At 42.6% G+C, this 18432-nt stretch overlaps 1 protein-coding gene across 1 annotated transcript in view; it reads right to left on the bottom strand.

Moving 5' to 3' along the window:
• Positions 1–972: 972 nt before the first annotated feature.
• Positions 973–18432, bottom strand: part of erfl1 (Ets2 repressor factor like 1) — a 37270-nt gene continuing 19810 nt past the window's right edge. The window contains exons 2-6 of the mRNA XM_040118590.1: positions 8597–8670; positions 7661–7895; positions 5441–5618; positions 3615–3744; positions 973–1878 (exon numbers count right to left, since the gene is read on the bottom strand). Of these exons, the coding sequence (XP_039974524.1) occupies positions 1061–1878; positions 3615–3744; positions 5441–5618; positions 7661–7895; positions 8597–8657 (1422 nt within the window). The 5' untranslated portion in view covers positions 8658–8670 and the 3' untranslated portion in view covers positions 973–1060. The remainder of the gene's footprint in view (positions 1879–3614; positions 3745–5440; positions 5619–7660; positions 7896–8596; positions 8671–18432) is intronic.

The following is an 18432-nucleotide window of genomic DNA, read 5'->3' as shown; positions in this document are numbered from 1 at the left end:
CTTCAGAGTGCAGATCTTCTGCCATTAATAATTTAAACTTTGATACACCTAAGCTTATAATTTTTCCAACATGTTTAAATACTGAATTAAATCACAACAATACAGCTAAATCTTATCATAGTGAATAATAATTAAATGTAATGTACACCATATTAAAATATATACACAGAAATATTCATACAAATTTTTAGATTGGCCCAGCTCCCTCTGCTCTCTTTTTCTTTCCTTTCAGAGAATGTGCAGGAAATACTTGAATCACGGGACAAAATAAATATTCACAGACCACCACCAGTTAGCACTAATAGAAAAAAAAGGATTTTTAACATTTAAATTAACCAGCAAGAAACGATATCATATAAATATAAGTGCAAAATTAACTTAGGGGGCTAAAATTTCAAGCACAGGATTACGGAGCTGAGATGGTCTCTCTCAAGAAGACGTTGAATGGACGGACCACTAGGTGGCAGTATTTGACTATGTCTCAAAAGTCATAGTGATTTTGTATATATAGTCAAAATCTCAAGAATTAAAGTACAAATCTGTAAAACTGGATTGATCTGAGCATTATTTATTGTTCTGTTCTCCTAGCATAGGGGTGTGGTTTGTTAATCTTTGTCAAGGCAGGCATTGCTGTGTTGTAATTTACTACCTCACTGCCTTCTATCATAGCTCGGCTTTGTGTGTGTAGAGTACTGCCGGCAACGTGTAAACAAGTCTCCAAACCATGGAGCGATCATTTGGTGTGAAGGATCAAAAACAGAAAGGACAAGATGGCGATGCAGACAGTCCATACCCTAAAAACTGTACACCCCGTGTGTTCTAAGACGGAGAAGTTTGCAGTGTAATGGACTGTAGGCAAGTAAAAACTTAGACAACAAACAGGGAAAATGTAATGTTAGAAGTAAAGAACATAACTGCCTTTCCTGGAAAAAGTATCTATCAGGACTGATCAGAGAGTTGATAATATAGAGCAGAAAAGTGTCTCGGCGAAATGACAAGAGAGAAGAAGAGAGTTATCAGAGCATAGACTGGCAAGATGGTGGATGCACATGAAAATGTATTAGCTGTGAATCAGTTTGAGTGTCTCTGTCTCCCTGTGTCTTTCATGTAGAGCCATGGAAGGGGAAAGCGACGGAGCCAGGGACGGCGGAGGAGGAGTGATGGGAATCAGGCTCTTCAGAGGATGTGGGGACACTGGCGGGGGGAGAGAGGAGATGGGTGGCAGCATGCTCCCTTTCTTTCCATCCAACACAATCTGTGATCTGTTCGCCAGGCTGGATTCCTTCCCGATGCCAAATTCATGCTCGTTTTCGTTCTCTGAGCTGCAGTCGCTCAGATCTGTGATCTCCAGATCTGAGTCCGACTCCGGATCCTGCTTTACGCCCCCCCTCCTCTCTGTGGGGCTCTGCTGGTCCGTCCCAGTCCCGGCTCCCAGCCCGACCGCTCCCAGCCCCAGACTCAGCCCCGTGCCTGGAGGATTGGCCTCCACTGTTTCCCTTTCCCCTAATGTCGCCCCGTTGCCAATGTCCGTCCGACCCATAGACAGGCTCCCTGGGTAGGGTGGCAGGCAGAGTCTGGCTGGCTGACCACCCGCTGTGCCGTTCGTCCCTCCGGTTTGCCCCGCTGCTCCCCTCTCACCCCCACCTGCCTCCCCTGGGGGGAGCAGGGAGGAGAAGGGGTGAGGCAGCTGGGAAAGGCTGCTCTGCAAAGGGTTGGGGTAAAACTGGGAGGGGTAGAGGGAGCCAGGGGGCAGTTTGGGGCAGTTATTGAGAGAGAAGGCCCCTGGGAGGTAGGGGTTGAAGCCCCAGGGGTAGTCAAAGGGTGGGTTGCGAGGGTACGGGCCCAGCAGGGACGGGGGTTTGGAGTAGCACGGGGCACCTACAACAGAGAAAATCCAGAGATGGAGGTTAAAACTCAGAAGGGCCAAAGGTTTCTTGACATACAACATCCAAGTATGTTCACTAATTATGCTCAGCAGTATTAGCAATTCTAATCAGAAGCCACAGGGGCCAATTCTGGCACGGTTGCTTTCAACAAAAACCTGATGGTTCATTTATGCATGCCAGTACTGTGTAGTACACCCACTTCACACTGCTCCAAACCAGATGTGAACACAAAGATTCTGCACTGCAGTGAAAACTTCAAAAAAAAAAAAAAAAAAAATCAAACAACTAATCAAGCAGAGTTTATGTCTTCCAAATGCTGTATCATTTTTGTATGTGAAAAAGGAAATGTTTGGAGACAAGCTGCCACTGTTTTGACTACACATCATTACAGAGGGGACCGTTACCTTGTTGAAAAATCTATTGGAGAAATAATAAAAAATGCATCAGCAGACTAGCCCGTGTACTTCCAGAGGTTAGATGACTGACAGAGAGAAAACTTGTAAACTGTCTGTCTCTTGTTCCGCGATGTTTCGACATGTCATCGTATCATTTTAGATTACGCTAAACCCTTAAAGTGTAGCAAATTAAATATTGCACCGTATTTGAATTCAGTTCCTTGTAAGCATCACTTGATAACAGAAAAAGGGGGTAAATTTGAGGTGATGCTGGAATCCAATTTTAATGAACAAACAAAAGCATTGCCTCTCAACCTACAGTACTTCCTTCCAACTGACAACCAACTCAAAGATTCTCTCTCTGCTGCAGCTTCCATCTCTCCCAATCTTCCCATCTCTCTCTCTCTCTCTCTTTCACTCTGTTATTTACTATGCAGGGCTAATTTGACAGTGGTGAAGTCTCTGCGTGCTGGGCCAGGAGTAGCTGGCAGACACATGAATATTGAATCAGTCAGGCAGGCCTCACTTGCTTATGAAAACACAGTAATGGGCGCCCACAGGCCACAAACTGAAGCCTGCACCCTCAATTAGGGCCTTCCTGCCTGGGAAGGGATTAGGACAGCGGGGACACATGGGAGGGAGAGGAGGGTGAGAAGGGAAAAAGGGGGGAATAGGACCTGAGGACAAACAGAGTGGGGAGGGGGGTTGGGTTGGGGTGGGGGGCAGGTTGTGTGATGAGGAGTGCATGTGTGTGTAAATACATCTGTTTACACGCCACCTCTCTAGGTCTGCACGTTCGTACACATTCTGATGCACGTATAGAGTGTGCAGAAAAAACAAAACAAAGGCAGATGCGTCAACACACGTACACACTGTCAATCGCGCAAACGTACACAAATCCACGCTGCGTCTGTTGACACCCACATGCAGAGCAGGAAGAGGACAAATGCGAACAATCATGCTGGAAAGGTGGACAACGTCTCCAGCCCTCAACTTGTTTCTTACCTCCGCTGAAATGTATAATTCACGAGCTAACCAGGCATCTCTTACCTGAAGCACAGTCTCACTGCAGGGTGCGATGGGACAGCCATCTCTCTTATTTCCTTTAACAATAAATGTTCAAGCCTCCCTATATCCTCATTCCTCTCTCTGTTCTCCTCCTTTCCCTCTACCTTCTCCTCTTGCCTTTGTTTGTATGCACTGCCTACACACCCTCTGTACAAGCTGTCTTTTCCCTCATGAAGACGGCTTTGTTTCTGGGATACTAAAAGATTCTTATTTTTGCACTGGCACTTGAAGTATCTGACCAAGTTTTCTCCTTCTATCGGCTCACCTGAGCTGAGGAAAGGGAACGTGTCCAGTCTCAGCTTGTCTCCTTCCGGCCCCGGGGCCGCGGTCCCGCGATCGAACAGGGATGTTCCTCTGCCGGAGTCCGGCAAACGGGGAAACAGGGACTGTATGGCCTGAGTGACAAAGAGGGAGATAAAAAAAAAGACAGCGGAAAAAGATTTTAAAAAATGAGCATGTGCCCTGAAAATAACTTCCTAAAAAAAAGCACATGTATCCCTACAAATTCGACCTTATGGTGCTGCTGTGTTACACGGGGTAAAGTCAAATCTTGACAGCAGTGCCCTGCCGAGTGTGATGCAAACAGTGATACAGTCGCAGCAAGGACAGGATAAAAAGGGGTGCCATGGGAGTCGGGGTAAAAAGGGAGGTAGGACGACGCAGAGGCTGAGAGAGTCAAAGGCAGGAAGAGTACAGAGTCAAATGGAGACCAGTGATTAAGATTGCGGGCACAAAGGATAAATGACAAGAAGAGAGAGGGATTGTGGGCCAGTTTGTGTGAAGGGACACAGGACGAATAGGACTGAGAGCTGAGAAAATAACATCCATTCAGGGTGTAGGGCAGCTGTGTACGTGAAGGAGAAGGAGACAAGGTAAAAAATAAATGGAACAGTTGAAATTCAGGAATCAAGGGGACAAAGGGGGATTTTTTTTTTTTTCTCCGAGCAGGACTGTGGATCAATAGTATCTGTCACCCACAGCCCCAAGTTTGAAAGCCGAGACTGTACTCCCATGCTGCGAGATCTGCGTTGCTTAACAAACCGCATTAATGACCCACCATTGATCTGATCTGACGCGACCCCTTTGCTTTCTATTTCTTTCATTTTCAATCGATGACAGATGGATACGCCATCGGAGACAGGGATAAGAGAAGGAGGGGATAACGTCTTCTTTTGTTTTAAGGACAAGTTAAAACCGTCCCCCTCCACCGTCGCCTTCAGAGTCTCTGTCTCCTTATCCCCTCTTAAGGACGGCACAGACAAATGATGGATGATTCTCTCTTACTGTACTTTCAAGTTACCTGCACTTTCTAGGACATTAGTTGTTTAAAATAAAATTATCTGCACACTTGCAGTTACACCCAAGTTAAAAATAGTCTCCTGAAACGGTTTGTGTGGTTATATCCATAATTTAGCGTAGAAACCTTTAAATGGATTTGTTCATTGTTTTATTTTCCCTAAATAGCTTATCGCTTTAATACACCTGCAAGTTAAGTCATAACATTATTTTTGAACTAAATTAGAACATTTTTGTTCATTCTTCCCTCTTTCTGTGTTCTGATAGAATTTATCTCTGTAAAAATTTTACAATCTCACAGGGCAAATAATAAGTGAGTTGTATTCTATTACGAACACCATTAGAGACAGTGAATAAAAGATACATACGCTGAATACCACACATTCTCTTGTAAAATATCAAATGCACAGCAGGGGCCTGAAAAATACAACAGCAAAACTGCAAGAGAGAAATGGATTTCAGTTACCTGAATTAAATCACTATTAATAAAAAAGAGTAGAGCTTGTCTAGAGTGTGTCTTGCTATTTCTCCTTATTCTTTATTTGTTCCATGTCTCTCTACTTTTTATTCCCTGTGTATTTAAATACCATTTTTTATTATGACCTGCCATAGAGACAAAAATACGTATATAATTTAGATTTCAATCTGTATGAGTCATTTTCCAAATGTGTCAGACTGTAAATTTATGTTTCTTTTCTAAGTGACTAACATGTCATTATCTGAATTTTATCTTACAAAATATATCAAAATATATCCCTCCACCCTCTCCCAGTCCCTCCATCCTACCCTTCGTACCTCTGGGGTACAGTCTGGTGTGGTAGAGCCCCCATTGAAGTGATTCTGGGCTAGAAAGAAGGGAGAATTGGCCATGTCCAGGATGGGGTAGTTCACCAACACGACCTTACTGAAGTTAAACTTGTAGGTGAAGCGTTTCCCTTTGGTTTTGTGCAAAATGCGCTTGTTGTAGTAATACCTGCAAAGGAGGAGGAGAGGATATCGAAGCAGGGAAAAAGGATAAAGGAAAAAGGAAGAGGAAAAGGAAAAGGAAAAGAGGAGAGAAGGATTAATATAATGCTCACATCAAGGTTTTTGTATTTCATCACTAACAGAAAAGAATAAGTAAACAAGTTCAGTGCTGTGGGGCGAGAGCTTTGCTGATTTCCCACTGTTTTTATTCATCTCCTCCTTCGCCAAATCAATTCATGTCTGTCTGCCTTGATTCAATACAATATGGTCCTTTAAAAGGAAATTTTATTCAGCTGTTAATAGACAAAAAGTCAAAAAGCCAAAGTGCCCTTTGAGTGTCTGAGGCCCTTAACATACGGTGGACATCAAACTACAGAAGGAAAAACAACAACAACACAACAACCAAACAAAATATTCCTTTCATCATGCACAAGATCATTAATCATTTTTTTTATTTTTAAATACGAGTATTAGATTATTATCAATATAATATGGATAATGACACCGAAATGAATGAAAAGATATCATGATCCTGAAAAATATTGGTGTCTTAAAATGAGAAAAAAGTTCTACCAAGTAAACAAAAATTGATTTTATTCAGAACAACACAAGTTTGTCGCCATTAAAGTGATAATAATTCACTTAATTTTAGAGTGAGAGGTAGGACAAAAGAATTGTTTTCATTTTGTGATTTAATGTGACTCGTCAGAAGCAGTTTGGGCTCTGAAACTGTCGCGTAAATGCACATGACAACGAGAAACTGTCACTGTTCCCAACAGCAAAGCACATTTACAAAGAGGCGGGACAACAAGAGACGTCTCCATGGTAACGACCTCAGGTGTCTCCCGCTGGGCATGTCGAGCTGTCCTCATGCCAGTTTCCTGTGCCACCCACTGAGGTGTCACAATGTACAGTCTGCCAGGATGCCAGGTCGATCAGCAGTAAAGACATAACATGGAGCCATCTGGCTCAGGTAAAGGAGCTGAGTGCTCAGGTGGGGATGAAGGGGGCGCATGGGTGGGGGGTGGGATGCTGCGAACCGAGAAACCGGCGGAAGTCCTGTCGCGAGATAGTACGAATCTCGAACGCCACCTCTCTGAGCGCTTAGATTTCTTTGTTTGAGAGTGACCGCAGTAGGTGCACCAAACACAGAACACGTTAGACAACCTCAGCATTAAATACTGGTGAGCAGTGCCTCATTATGCAGACGCACTATATCAACACACACGGCAGCATGTACGTATCAGCATGTATCCACAGTTGCTGCACTCAGTGCAATGATGTGTACGTGTTTTGCTTTGCGTGGCAAGTGTGCCTTGGCCCTTAATTGAGCAATTAAGTGAGGCTAATTAAGAAGGCTAATTGTGGCCCCAGCCAATTCATAACAATTACACTCTGACGACAGTCCCCATTAAAAAGGGGCCAAAGGAAAGCAGAGGGAAGGGGGTGGGGTAGGAGAACAAGCTGGGGTAGAATGTATTTGCATAAAAAAACTGTGTGTGCGGTTGGAGGAGTAAAATGCTGAAGGTATGGAGTGTGAACTTATTGTTTTAATCATCTTGGGCAAGTTCTGTGCTGAGCAGTTTCCTCGCTCTGACGCAGAGGTCCAAGGAATTTCAGACCTAGACTTAATTTTGAAATCCCTATTGAACTTTTTTATTTGGCAGCTCAATGTTGAACTTTCCACGAGGATGTCCACAGATAAGGAGAAATTGAGGGTATTGACATTCCCCAGGAAAAGTCCCACCTTTATCTTTCCATTGATACCAACATGGAAAAGATACAAGTCAGTTAGGATTCAGTCAGAGAAGAGTAAACTATTTATGTAAACCGTGGTGTGATAAACATCTTGATTTATCTGATACCGACAGTGTTATTGCTTCACATTCGACACATCATGCACAAAAACATACAGAGACGTCTCACTCACACACACACACACACACACACACACACACACACACACACACACACACACACACACACACACACACACACACACACACACACACCAGCCGTAATATTTCCTGTCCTATTTTCCTGTCATACCTCAGTGCCCTGCTCAGCTTGTCATAGTTCATATGAGGTTTGCATTTCCTTATCCCCCACAGTCGGGCCACCTCGTCTGGATCCTTGATGACAAACTCTCCGTAGTCCCCCTGCCAGGCGATCACCCCCTGATACTCCTCCTTCTGCAGCAGCTCCAGGATGAAGTGCCAGAGCTGGATCTGCCTGGAGCCGGGGCTCGACTCAGGCTTGTAGGCCCAGTCTGGGAAGGCGAACCCTGGGCAGAGGAGGCAGGATGAGGTTAAGGGCCTGTCGTTTGTCCTGCTGCGTGCTGAGGGGGTGGGGGTGGGGGTTTGCTGTCTGAATGACTGATGAGTTATGGAGTTGAGGGATGATGTGTTTAATATCACAGCACGTGCCTTGAGCAATGTTAGTCTGCGCTTATGCCCTCTAGCCTCAACAGATTGGTCAGTGGGATGATGACAGCTCGCTGGGAGAGATCTGATTGATGCTGCTCGGGTCTGAATTCTAAAAGCCGACTGTATGTACATCACTGATGGAGTTAAGTAGCTTTTTGACTCATCCCAAAGTGAATCTGGCACTAACTAGCCTTATAAAAACACTGGACATACAACCAATTACCATCAGAGACTCAATTTGTTTAGCAGTGTGCGTGTGTATGGTTAATCTTTTTAGATGATTTTTTTAACGTGATTTTGATGATGATGACGATGTTTCTGAAGTTTTATCAGAACTATATTTGCTTGACTTTGTCATCTGGTATCACCCGATTTACACACATGACCTGGGTCTACATTAAAAGAAATGTTTAAGGATTTCTGCTCATGCAGCGGTACATTTTTTTTTTTTTTTTTTAATAAAAACTTCATGCAGACTTTAAGCCAACCTGACACAGCAAAGAAAGGTTAGAATTACATCTCCTGTTTTCGGCCATCAGAGCGTGATGGTGGGACCTACCTGGTGTCCAGAGTGCGGGCACCGGGGGGAGCAGCAGATCACTGACGCAGTTACAGTCCATGCCTCCACAACACCTGTAACAAAACAAAGAGATGGAACAGAGGGGAAGGAAAGTCAGTAAACCACGATTGGTTGACTTCTGCATATGCAACCAGAGGAACATAAAATGGCATTTCATAGAAAATGATTTGCCAAAGCCAGAGTCAGCTACCTAGCAGGTTTATTTTGGGAGTTGAAGTTGAAGTCGAAGGGTGTAAACTTTTGTTGGAAATGGAGGTATTGCATAAGGGTCTAAAGGTGCAATACGAGTTCAGAAACATACCTTAGATCAATGTGAAATGCGGCAAGGTTATGTTTCATATGCTTTTGGTACAGATCAAGAGATCAGGTGTTTGATGGCTGTAATCATGTGTGGCCACCTGAGGCTGTGTCTGATGCAACAGGGTGGACATACCTATAATGCACTTAATAAGAGGAGGAACTATGAAAACCGAATCAAAGTTGAGCCATATTATCCATTAAAAACCGTTTCTGGTTGCATAATTATAAAGGATTTGAGATGTGTTTCAGAAAAGGAGCCTTCTTGTAGACAAAGCTCTCAGTTTGCATATGTAAAATTTTACTGATGAAACAGTATATTTAGTGTCTTACGAGGTCAGGTTTGGTACTTGTGTATTTGAAAGACACGATAAACAACCCCTTCTTCTACATTGACATGAAGGGACTAACTGTGAAATATGCAAATACTTAAGTAAGTAGCAATACAAGCATGTAAAAATAAACCCTGCAAGTAAAAGTACGAACATATCATCAAATAAATCTACTTAAAGCTTAAAAAGGAAAAAACACTTTAAGCGTTATATATTACATTTTTTGATTATAACTGTTGATTCATTAATGTGTTTATTGTTGTAGTTGCTTGAGGTGAGGCTACATCTAATTACTTCATATACTGTTGAAAAATTAATCTATAACAATGTATAATATTTTACAAGCACTTTATTTGCTTTGAATGTAAAATCTTGATCTGCAAAGTAACTAGTAACTATAGCTGTCAGATAAATGTAGTGGAGTAAAAAGTGCAATATTTCCCTCTGAAATGTAGCAGATCTATGAAATAGCATGAAATAGAAATTCTCAAGTAAATAACAAATACCTCAAAACTGCACTTAAGTACAGTACTTGGGTAAATGAACTTAAGTTTTTTTGTAGTTTTTAAATAATATCTGAAGAAAAAAAAAACTGAAATCAGCTTCAGGTTATAAAATATAATCATGTTAAAGTAAACAATTATACTGACGTCTGGTAAACGTGCATGAGGCAACAGTGATTGACTTTTCATTCTGACAACAAAAGCTGATTCAAATCTGTAAAAAAAGAGATGTTTCAGTTTTTCTTTTTAATATCTTTAACTGTCATTTTGCACTATTTTTTTCGACAACACCAACTGGGTACCACAGGTGGGCATGAAAACTGAAAACGATCTATTGATTTTCAACCCATCGCATTGCTTCATTGCTTCACCATAAACAGTAGTGTGTGTGTGTGTGTGTGTGTGTGTGTGTGTGTGTGTGTGTGTCATTTACGGAGGGGCGGTTGCTTTAGTAAATGACAGCTAATAATGACAATGTCTCCTAAATAAATGCAAACAGACGTCTGCTGACAGGAGAAGGTAAGGAGATTTCAGCGTTTCCATGGCGAGTGAGGGGACTGGATGAGACTGCATCTAGTTTGGATATCAGTTTCATCAGGGTTGTTTTACAAAGCTCGGATGGAAGAGACGCCCTTGCTCCTACACTGGTATCTTTAAAGCTGGCCTCTCTATCTCTCCCTTCACTCTCTGCCTCTATTTAATTATGCTCTGTGAATTTTGGATTTTCCCTCCAGCATTGAAATGGAACGTGAATTATTAAGGTGTGTTTGTATAAATTATTATTGCTAACTCCAGGCATTTCTCTCTCTCTCTCTCTCTCTCTCTCACTCTGACCGACCCTCTCTTTCTATCAATCTCTCCTTCGCTCTCACCCTGCTTCTAGCCTTTGGATTGTGGCCCCTCTCACTCTCTCCTCCCTCTCTTCATCTTTCTTGTTTTCAAGCCGCTCCTTCTGTCTTCAAATATAGAGTTGGCATTCACCCTATCTCACTCACGTTTGTTTTTTTTCCCTATCATTCAAGTTATCATTCCTTATTTTTCATCTTTTTCTCTCTGTCTTGTGTCTCTGTCTGCGCTCACTTTCCCATAATGAGACAAAGTTATCGTAAGGGTTCATAGAACAGCAATAACTCATATCTTCGCACAAAGCTATTCACCTTCACATGGGATTTTTCACAGAACTATCCTACACGTAGCCTGTAACAGAGATCATTTTGTATTCAGTGTACCAGTAGGATATCAAATCACACACTGGCCTTCACGCAAAACTCTATTTCAAAACATACGTTCTTCCTTTTAAATGCTGATATCTTGCCTGTTCATCTGACTGAAGGCCTCTGAAGAGACTGGTGTGAGTCTTTAAAAAATAAAATATTCTTTGTGTTCGAGGTAGTGATCTATAAGTTTCCTCTTCCCTGTAGGCTACAGGTCATAAGTACTGCATCATCTCTTTCATTTGCCATATTCTCGTGGTCCACGGCATGTATAAGCTTGTGTCCTCTGAGGATAATATATATGTACGCTGCTATCTGTCAGGGTCTCTCCAGCTACCTCTCACACCACCTACACACTGTCTCAAATCTATACCCATCCTCCCTTTTTCCGATCCAACTGCCTATCTATACAGGTGAATCCTCCTTTCCTCTTTCCAACCTCCTTCCTATTCACACTCACCTATCCACTGTCTTCTCCCCCTTCCTCCCTCCTCTGCTGCCCCACCCATCTCCTTTTCTCTCCCTCACTCCTGCTCTGTCTGTTTTGCTTCGGCGCAGTAATTTTCCGTTTGATTTCGGAGGTAATGCATTTTTTACAAATCAAAGAGGAAGCCAGGCTGCCCCCTCCTCCTCCTCCCTACCTCCCTCCTCCACCTCTTCTTCTTTCCCTCCCTCCCCAGTCTCCCGTTCTCGCCCCCCTCGGCCCCCCAGGCCAGAGAGGAGATAAAGGAGCCCCCATCATTTCCTTGTTAGTTTTGATTTGGGCAGCGCAGGGCTTTCAAGTTCCCCCCATCACCCCCAGAAACATTATAACTAGCAGCCCAGGGAATACTCTTCCTCATACGCACACACTCGTACACACACATGCATGCACGGGCTGTCAGATACAGACGCTCACAGATTGTAATGGATTGTACATGCACAGTAAACACACAGTCTCAAGCAGATATGGCACAAATACGCAGGTATTCAGGTAGCCGAAACACACACACACACACACACACACATAGTGAGAAGCAGCACACAAAATAAGACATGGAGCCCATAGATATTGACTGAATCAATACAGACACACTAACACACATTGCACTGAGCTGAAAGAGGGAATGCACTTTGTTTACTAAAGATGCTGGTGTACTGATAGAGCGCAGAGATGCGTGAAGACAACAACACAACACATGCATTTTATTTTGCACAGAGCGATGGTGGACAAAACAGTCCAAACAAAGGACCCCTCTCCCACAAAAGGGCCACCCATAAAACCCAGTGTGGATGATGGATCACACAGTTATCAGTGACAATGGTAGACACATACAATAGGGACACCAAGTTACTGTACACAATCGCAACTTGACAAGAGCACGTTCGCCGCTCAAAGGAAACCTCAGTTGTGCTCCTCCACATGTTGTGAAGTGTTGGCTTACGCTAGTTTTAGCAAACAGACCATTACTGTTGTGCTGATGAGTCAGAGGCTTTTGATAATTCGGTCAACCGTTCAAGAGTGTACTGGGTTTTAGGGACAGGTTTTTCCGTGTCTTTAGGATACTACTAAGATGCAAGGTTTCACACACTTATGCTGGGTCAAGGGTGGTCAAGGCTGAACGTTGATCATCCATTTGCGGTTCTGCTGCAACTTTCAAACAGCCTCAGAGAGGCTTTAAACCAGCAGTAACGGATTTTTTGACCACTTGGGAGCAGCGTAAACAAGCTGCAAATACAATATTGACATATTATCACCATGAAGTTGATATGGTAAACTTGTTAGCTCACAGTTGCTTATTTACACATCCAGCAGATACGGAGCAACATTATCATTCATTTGGAGTCGTGGTTCAGGCCTCTTGGTGAAAGTAAGACCAATATTCACTTTCCTTTTAGCTCTGTTTTTTTCTCCACCAACTCTTGAGCAAAATATGTTTTTTTTTTAGCTGCAAAAATGTGCCAGTTTATTCATGAGCTATTCACTAAGTTTGTCTAGTTGCTGTTCTTTCGGGGAAAAAAGCTGCCTGCTCTGGCTGGAAATGATGTTGATGAGTGAATCAAGACAGTAAAGTGGTTGACCGGAAAAACCAAAAAAAAAAAAAAAAAAGAGCCGAAAGACGCTAAAACACTCCACAGCGACTAAGGGAACTGCATAGTCAGGCGATAATTTTCTGTGAATTTGTCATGACAAGTGACCCTTTTCATATTATATTTAGTCATCTGATCAATTGTTAATATAAGACTATTGATAATAGCAGCTTTAGAGCGACTTGTTTTCTTCGTCTTCTTTTATTTTATGGTTTTTGTGGTCTGTGTTCTATGTCTCCGTCTTTTTTGTGCATAATTTCTCTGTTGTTTGTCCTGGAAAACACTATGTAAATTCTGTTTTGAACAGTGCTAGATAGAGATACAGTTTTTTGCTTGACTGTTGTATTACAGTCACATTTGTATTAGTTTGATTAGAGTCACATAATCTCAGCTGAGTTTCACTGATTGGAATGAACCTGCTGAAATAATAGAAAATTGGTAAAGTCTTACCCATGATTAGGATACGGTCAGAGTAAGAGGTATTCAAAGGTGTGGAAAATCATATCAAATGAACAGAATTAGTTTTAGCTACAAACTTCGCGTGACATTCTGGTTTCTAGCACAACTAAATATCGTTCAAGAAACGGTGGATCAAAACAGATTGAGAAGCACATTTCGAAAGAGTCTAAAGGTCAGAATTTGGTGGGTTTCAGGTGTTTGGAAGAGATCACTATATGGATGTGTATTTGGACACATAACACCTTCCTCCCAGATAGAACTGACTGAACCACTTTGATGCAAGTATGCATCAAGGCTGGTGATCTACAGGACCGGGGCCATCAGGAGAACTGGTGTACTTGTGGAGCCGAGGTTAGTAGGCCAATGACAGGAGTGAAAGGGAAACAGTGTGAGGAATATACTGTAGTACCAAGTATGTTTTGAAATTGAGAGTGACTGGGGTAGAGGGAGAAAGGGGGGCAGCCTGACATTCAGGCAACATTATGTCTCCAGTGCTGTCTAAAGAAGGAAAGAGTGATGGGCCACGATATAAAAAGATAGAAAAATATGAGAGGCATGAAGAGTCTGGCCTCTCCCGCTTTCTTTTTCCACTAGATGAAAAGGACTCTGTACATCTGTCTCATCTTCCTTTTTTTGGTTGCCCCTGAAGAAGGCCAAACTGAACCCTCTCTCTCTCTCTCTCTCCCTTTCTCTCTACTTGCCTCTCTCCCGCTATCTCTGTCTTCCCCTCTCTCTCTGTTCCTCTCCCTGGTTAGCTCTGACACACTGGTCAGCCTCAGGGTGGAAGAACAGAGGGACTCTGCTATGGGTTTGTTAGAGGAGATGGAAAGAAGGAGAGAGGAGAAACGAGGAAGGGGGAGAGAGAGAGAGAGAGAGAGAGAGAGAGAGAGAGAGAGGAGAGAGAGAGGGAGGAGGAGGGGGGGGCTGATCAGGAGAAAAAAAGAAAAAGAACCTGTCCATCCAAATGAAAAGTCAACGCTGAATTATATTTTATGACTACAGTGGCCTATAATTCTACTCATTTAGCTAAATTTCTTATCCTAATCAGGAAATAACAATCCCAATAGGTCATGCACGTTTTTTTTAATATCCAGGTTTTTTTTTTGGACAAATTGTTAAATTATATATTGGCTTTTGAAAGTGTTATCTAGGCTGCATCTCCCCACAGACAAGTCCTACTTTTTTGTACGAAAAAAAAAAAAAAAAAAAAAAAAAAAAGCCAAGGTATGGTACTCTTATCAAAAAGTATATATGAAAACTACAAGACTCTGTGGACTTTTAGTTAAGCTAAAAAGCAATGACAAAACTTTGTCCTTATAACCTTATCCCCAACCAAATGAACCTCCTGTAAGCTTGACCACAACAGGTTTTCTTTTCTTTAACCCCCAAAACTTAACCACTTCGTTGTCTTTGTAGTTAAGTGATTTGTGAAAATTTTGCATTCGATAGGACTGTCACATTTTATGAAACTGATCTTCTTGTAGGATATCATACTAACTACAATGAGAACATGCACGAGTAATTATAACGCATTTAAATAGGCACTGATGTAGTTTTGGTTTAAATATTCTATTTTCTAAGGTTATTTGACATGTTTTCTGTCTGTTCACATACTGGGACTATGTTGGAAAATATGTGATTTCACTTTAAACGGTCACGGTTTATCCCCTGGATTGGTGCATTTCGGACATCCATTAATAAATCACATTAGATTACAGCAGACTCAAACAATGATAGCTGAAAATACTGTAAAAGTATCTGTTCAGTGTTTAAGAGTCACCGAGCTGCAAACACTAACACTATACTAGCTGCGTTACAGCTTTTATAGCAGGTACATTTCCACACGTTTGCTCATTTGTACATTGAACTTCAAATACCCATCATACTGTCATACGAAAGAGCGAGAACTCACTACAGTCTCTCTAACAGGAACGGGCAGCAGTGCAGCACTGTCAACGTGTTTAACCAAGATGTATAGTTACAGGAGCACTGAGGCTCTGTGACTGTGCTTGTTCTCCCACAGATCACCCATTGCTCCACACTGCAGGGGCGAAACTAATACTGTAGTCCTTCGCACCGAGACAGGCTATCACCTGACAGGACTGCCAAACCACAATATCATACGATGAAATTCAGTTTGAGAGATGCTGTACATGTATGAGTGGGTATGGCGATTGTGAAGCCAATGTGCTGTTTAAAACTGGCAAGATCGAGGGCAGGGGATTACGGGTCAGAAACATATGTTTAAAAAACCCAACCATATGACAAATGAGAATTACCGAGTCCATAATATGATAGACGTAATAGAAAGTAATAGTAAGAATATAAAGTGAAAGTAGCTGAAATGTTATGAAACTTTTTTTTTTTCAAAATAAACTAAATTCCCAGGTTCAAGGCTTAAATGATACGACTGGCTTGTTATCTGCTTGTTAACAAATCCCATGAAAAGACCAACATGAACAATGTATTAGTTCTTCTTTGAACATCTTCCAAACTTTCCTAGCCTTGTCTGTGGCCCGGTTTTTCCCTTCTGATGATGCCAGTCTTTAAAAATGAGTCACATATATATAGTTTCATTTTCACAAAGGGGCAAATGAATTTCTTAAAACAGCTGGGCACTGTAATTTTCTTTTTTTTTTTTTTTTTTTACAAAACAGGAGCAGGTTGTGCATTTGTTGGTGATTGGTGCCCCAGTGAGTGTTCATGGCACAGGCTGCTTGAGGGATGGACTCAGAATAAAACTACAGCGGCCATGTTCATTCAGAATATGAAGGAATATGTGTGCTTTATTAGTTTTAATAGTTTTTTGGAAAAACAGTGGAGGAACATAGGCACAAAGACTTACTACTTGTTAGCCGGATCAATTCATCGTTGGTTTTGGTCTTTTCGTTGGATTTGTTTATAATGAGACAAATATAGAATGTCACCAGCATTATCCTTAAAAGTCCAGCTTCATTCATGGGGGGAAGTTCTGGAGCTTCAGCTACAACAGTCAGGCGGAGTTTAGACTCCTGCTGCGCTCATGAGTAGGCTACAGTAGCTTCTGATAAATAAAGAAACTTGTTTTTCTTTCTCTTTTTTAGACTTTCACGAAAGGTGAAGAACTCCAACAAGTTTAGGAGGAGGTGATGAGGATGTGAGCGCGTGATAACCGTATTAGTATGGTATGGAACGCCAGCCTTAAGAAAATAAGGAAAAGAAGGGGAAAAAAGGATGAAGAAAAAAAGTATCAATCGATAGGGTTAAATTATTCATCGTCATTAATTATCGATCGCTCTCCGCTGCCGGCTCGTCCGCCTCGCGCCAGAGTTGAAAGGAGGGAAAGCGCGCTTTATTAAAACCGGCTCGAGCCTCATTGTTTCATGTCCCGCGGCAAAGAAAAAGCTCGAGTTTGGCTCTGCCCGCGCCAGTAGAAAAACACACACACACACACACACACATACACAAGCATACACAAGCATACACACATTGCTCCACCTCCCTCCTTTGCGTGCTCCTTCTCTCTCTCTCTCTCTCTCCCGCTCTCTGTCTCTCTCTCTCTCTCTCTGCCTCTCCTGACGCGCGGGAGGAGCTTTGGGAGCCTCGCGCGGTGTTCACGGGGCGGCTGTGTCTCGCGTGGATCGATGAGGGATCAATGGCTCGCGCTGACTAATAGCCAGAGAGCGCCTTTGATCTCGCGGCTGAGAGATCAAAACCTGCGCGAGAGGGAAGAGAAATAGGAAAAGAAACTGCGCCGGCGAGCTGACCTTCACACACACGTGCACACACACGCGCACACACACACGAGTACATGCAAAATACACTTAGCCTACGCACGCACGCACGCACGCACGCACGCACGCGCGAATTTTACTGCAGGATATCCTACCAGCAAACAAACTATGAGAGATGCATTGCTAACGAAACTGCAGGCGAATATTCATTGGTCACATTTAGAATGTTAATCAATCTATCTATAGGCTATAACGGAGATCTTCCACGCGCGTCCTCACACCACAAGCGCGCACGCGCACACATAGAAACACACACACCACCTTGCTTCCTAGATCAAGTTGTTGCTCCTGATTTTGACTTCCTCCGACAAGGTGGTACAGTGAGAACAAGGGGAACCATCTGCTGTTTTCCGGAGAGCAGATGAGTGTCCTATGGGCTCCACCTCGCCACGGAGAGAGCGAGGAGAGGTGTGCGCGTGTGAACGCGTGTGAGTGTGCATGTCTGCTTATCCGCGGGGTGGTGATTGCAATGTCTGAGGAAGGGCTTAAAATGGAGCTTACTTCGTTTAGGGTGTGAAAGCAGGTTGCTTACGACGACTATAGTTCTGTAATGAACGTGAGAAAGGAAACGGTACATGCATGCGAGTCTCCATAGGAGCATTGTAGTCATTATACCAGTGACACAGAGGCTGTAAGGTCTCTTTAATTTACTTTTACACACTGTATGAGTATTACAGCAGAGTTGCTTTGCCCTGTTTCATGTTCTGCTTGGGGTCCTGGAGACCCTGGGCCTTCCTTAACAGATTTAAAAAAAAAAAAACATATAATAATATAATTTTATTACCTACTTTTCCTAACTTTATGAGAACAGAATTTGTATTTAGTTGGCGTCCCAGAGACTCCAGCTGTAAGACCTGGTTAGATACAATGGATCGTCATGTGCTCTACATCTGTGATTACTGGAGACAGTACTCTTTGTGCTCTTAACCCCTCCCCACTTTCCAAACAAAGTAAGACCAGGATTTGTGGTCGTTGAGTTTTATTCATAAGAGGTCTAACAATGAGTTTGACCCCTATACAGCCTATGGTTTGAGCCCCCAAAAGCACAAGTAGGGGGACAGAGTGTAAAAATTTAAACTTTTTGGTAGAGAAGAGGATTTGCTCATGCATAGCGCATATATACCAAAAACAGCACAAAATATTCCTTTGCCTGGTGTGACAGATGTA

The sequence above is a fragment of the Xiphias gladius genome, chromosome 22 (assembly GCF_016859285.1).
Source record: "Xiphias gladius isolate SHS-SW01 ecotype Sanya breed wild chromosome 22, ASM1685928v1, whole genome shotgun sequence".
Taxonomy (NCBI): domain Eukaryota; kingdom Metazoa; phylum Chordata; class Actinopteri; order Istiophoriformes; family Xiphiidae; genus Xiphias; species Xiphias gladius.
This window is presented reverse-complemented; position numbering and strand designations above follow the sequence as displayed.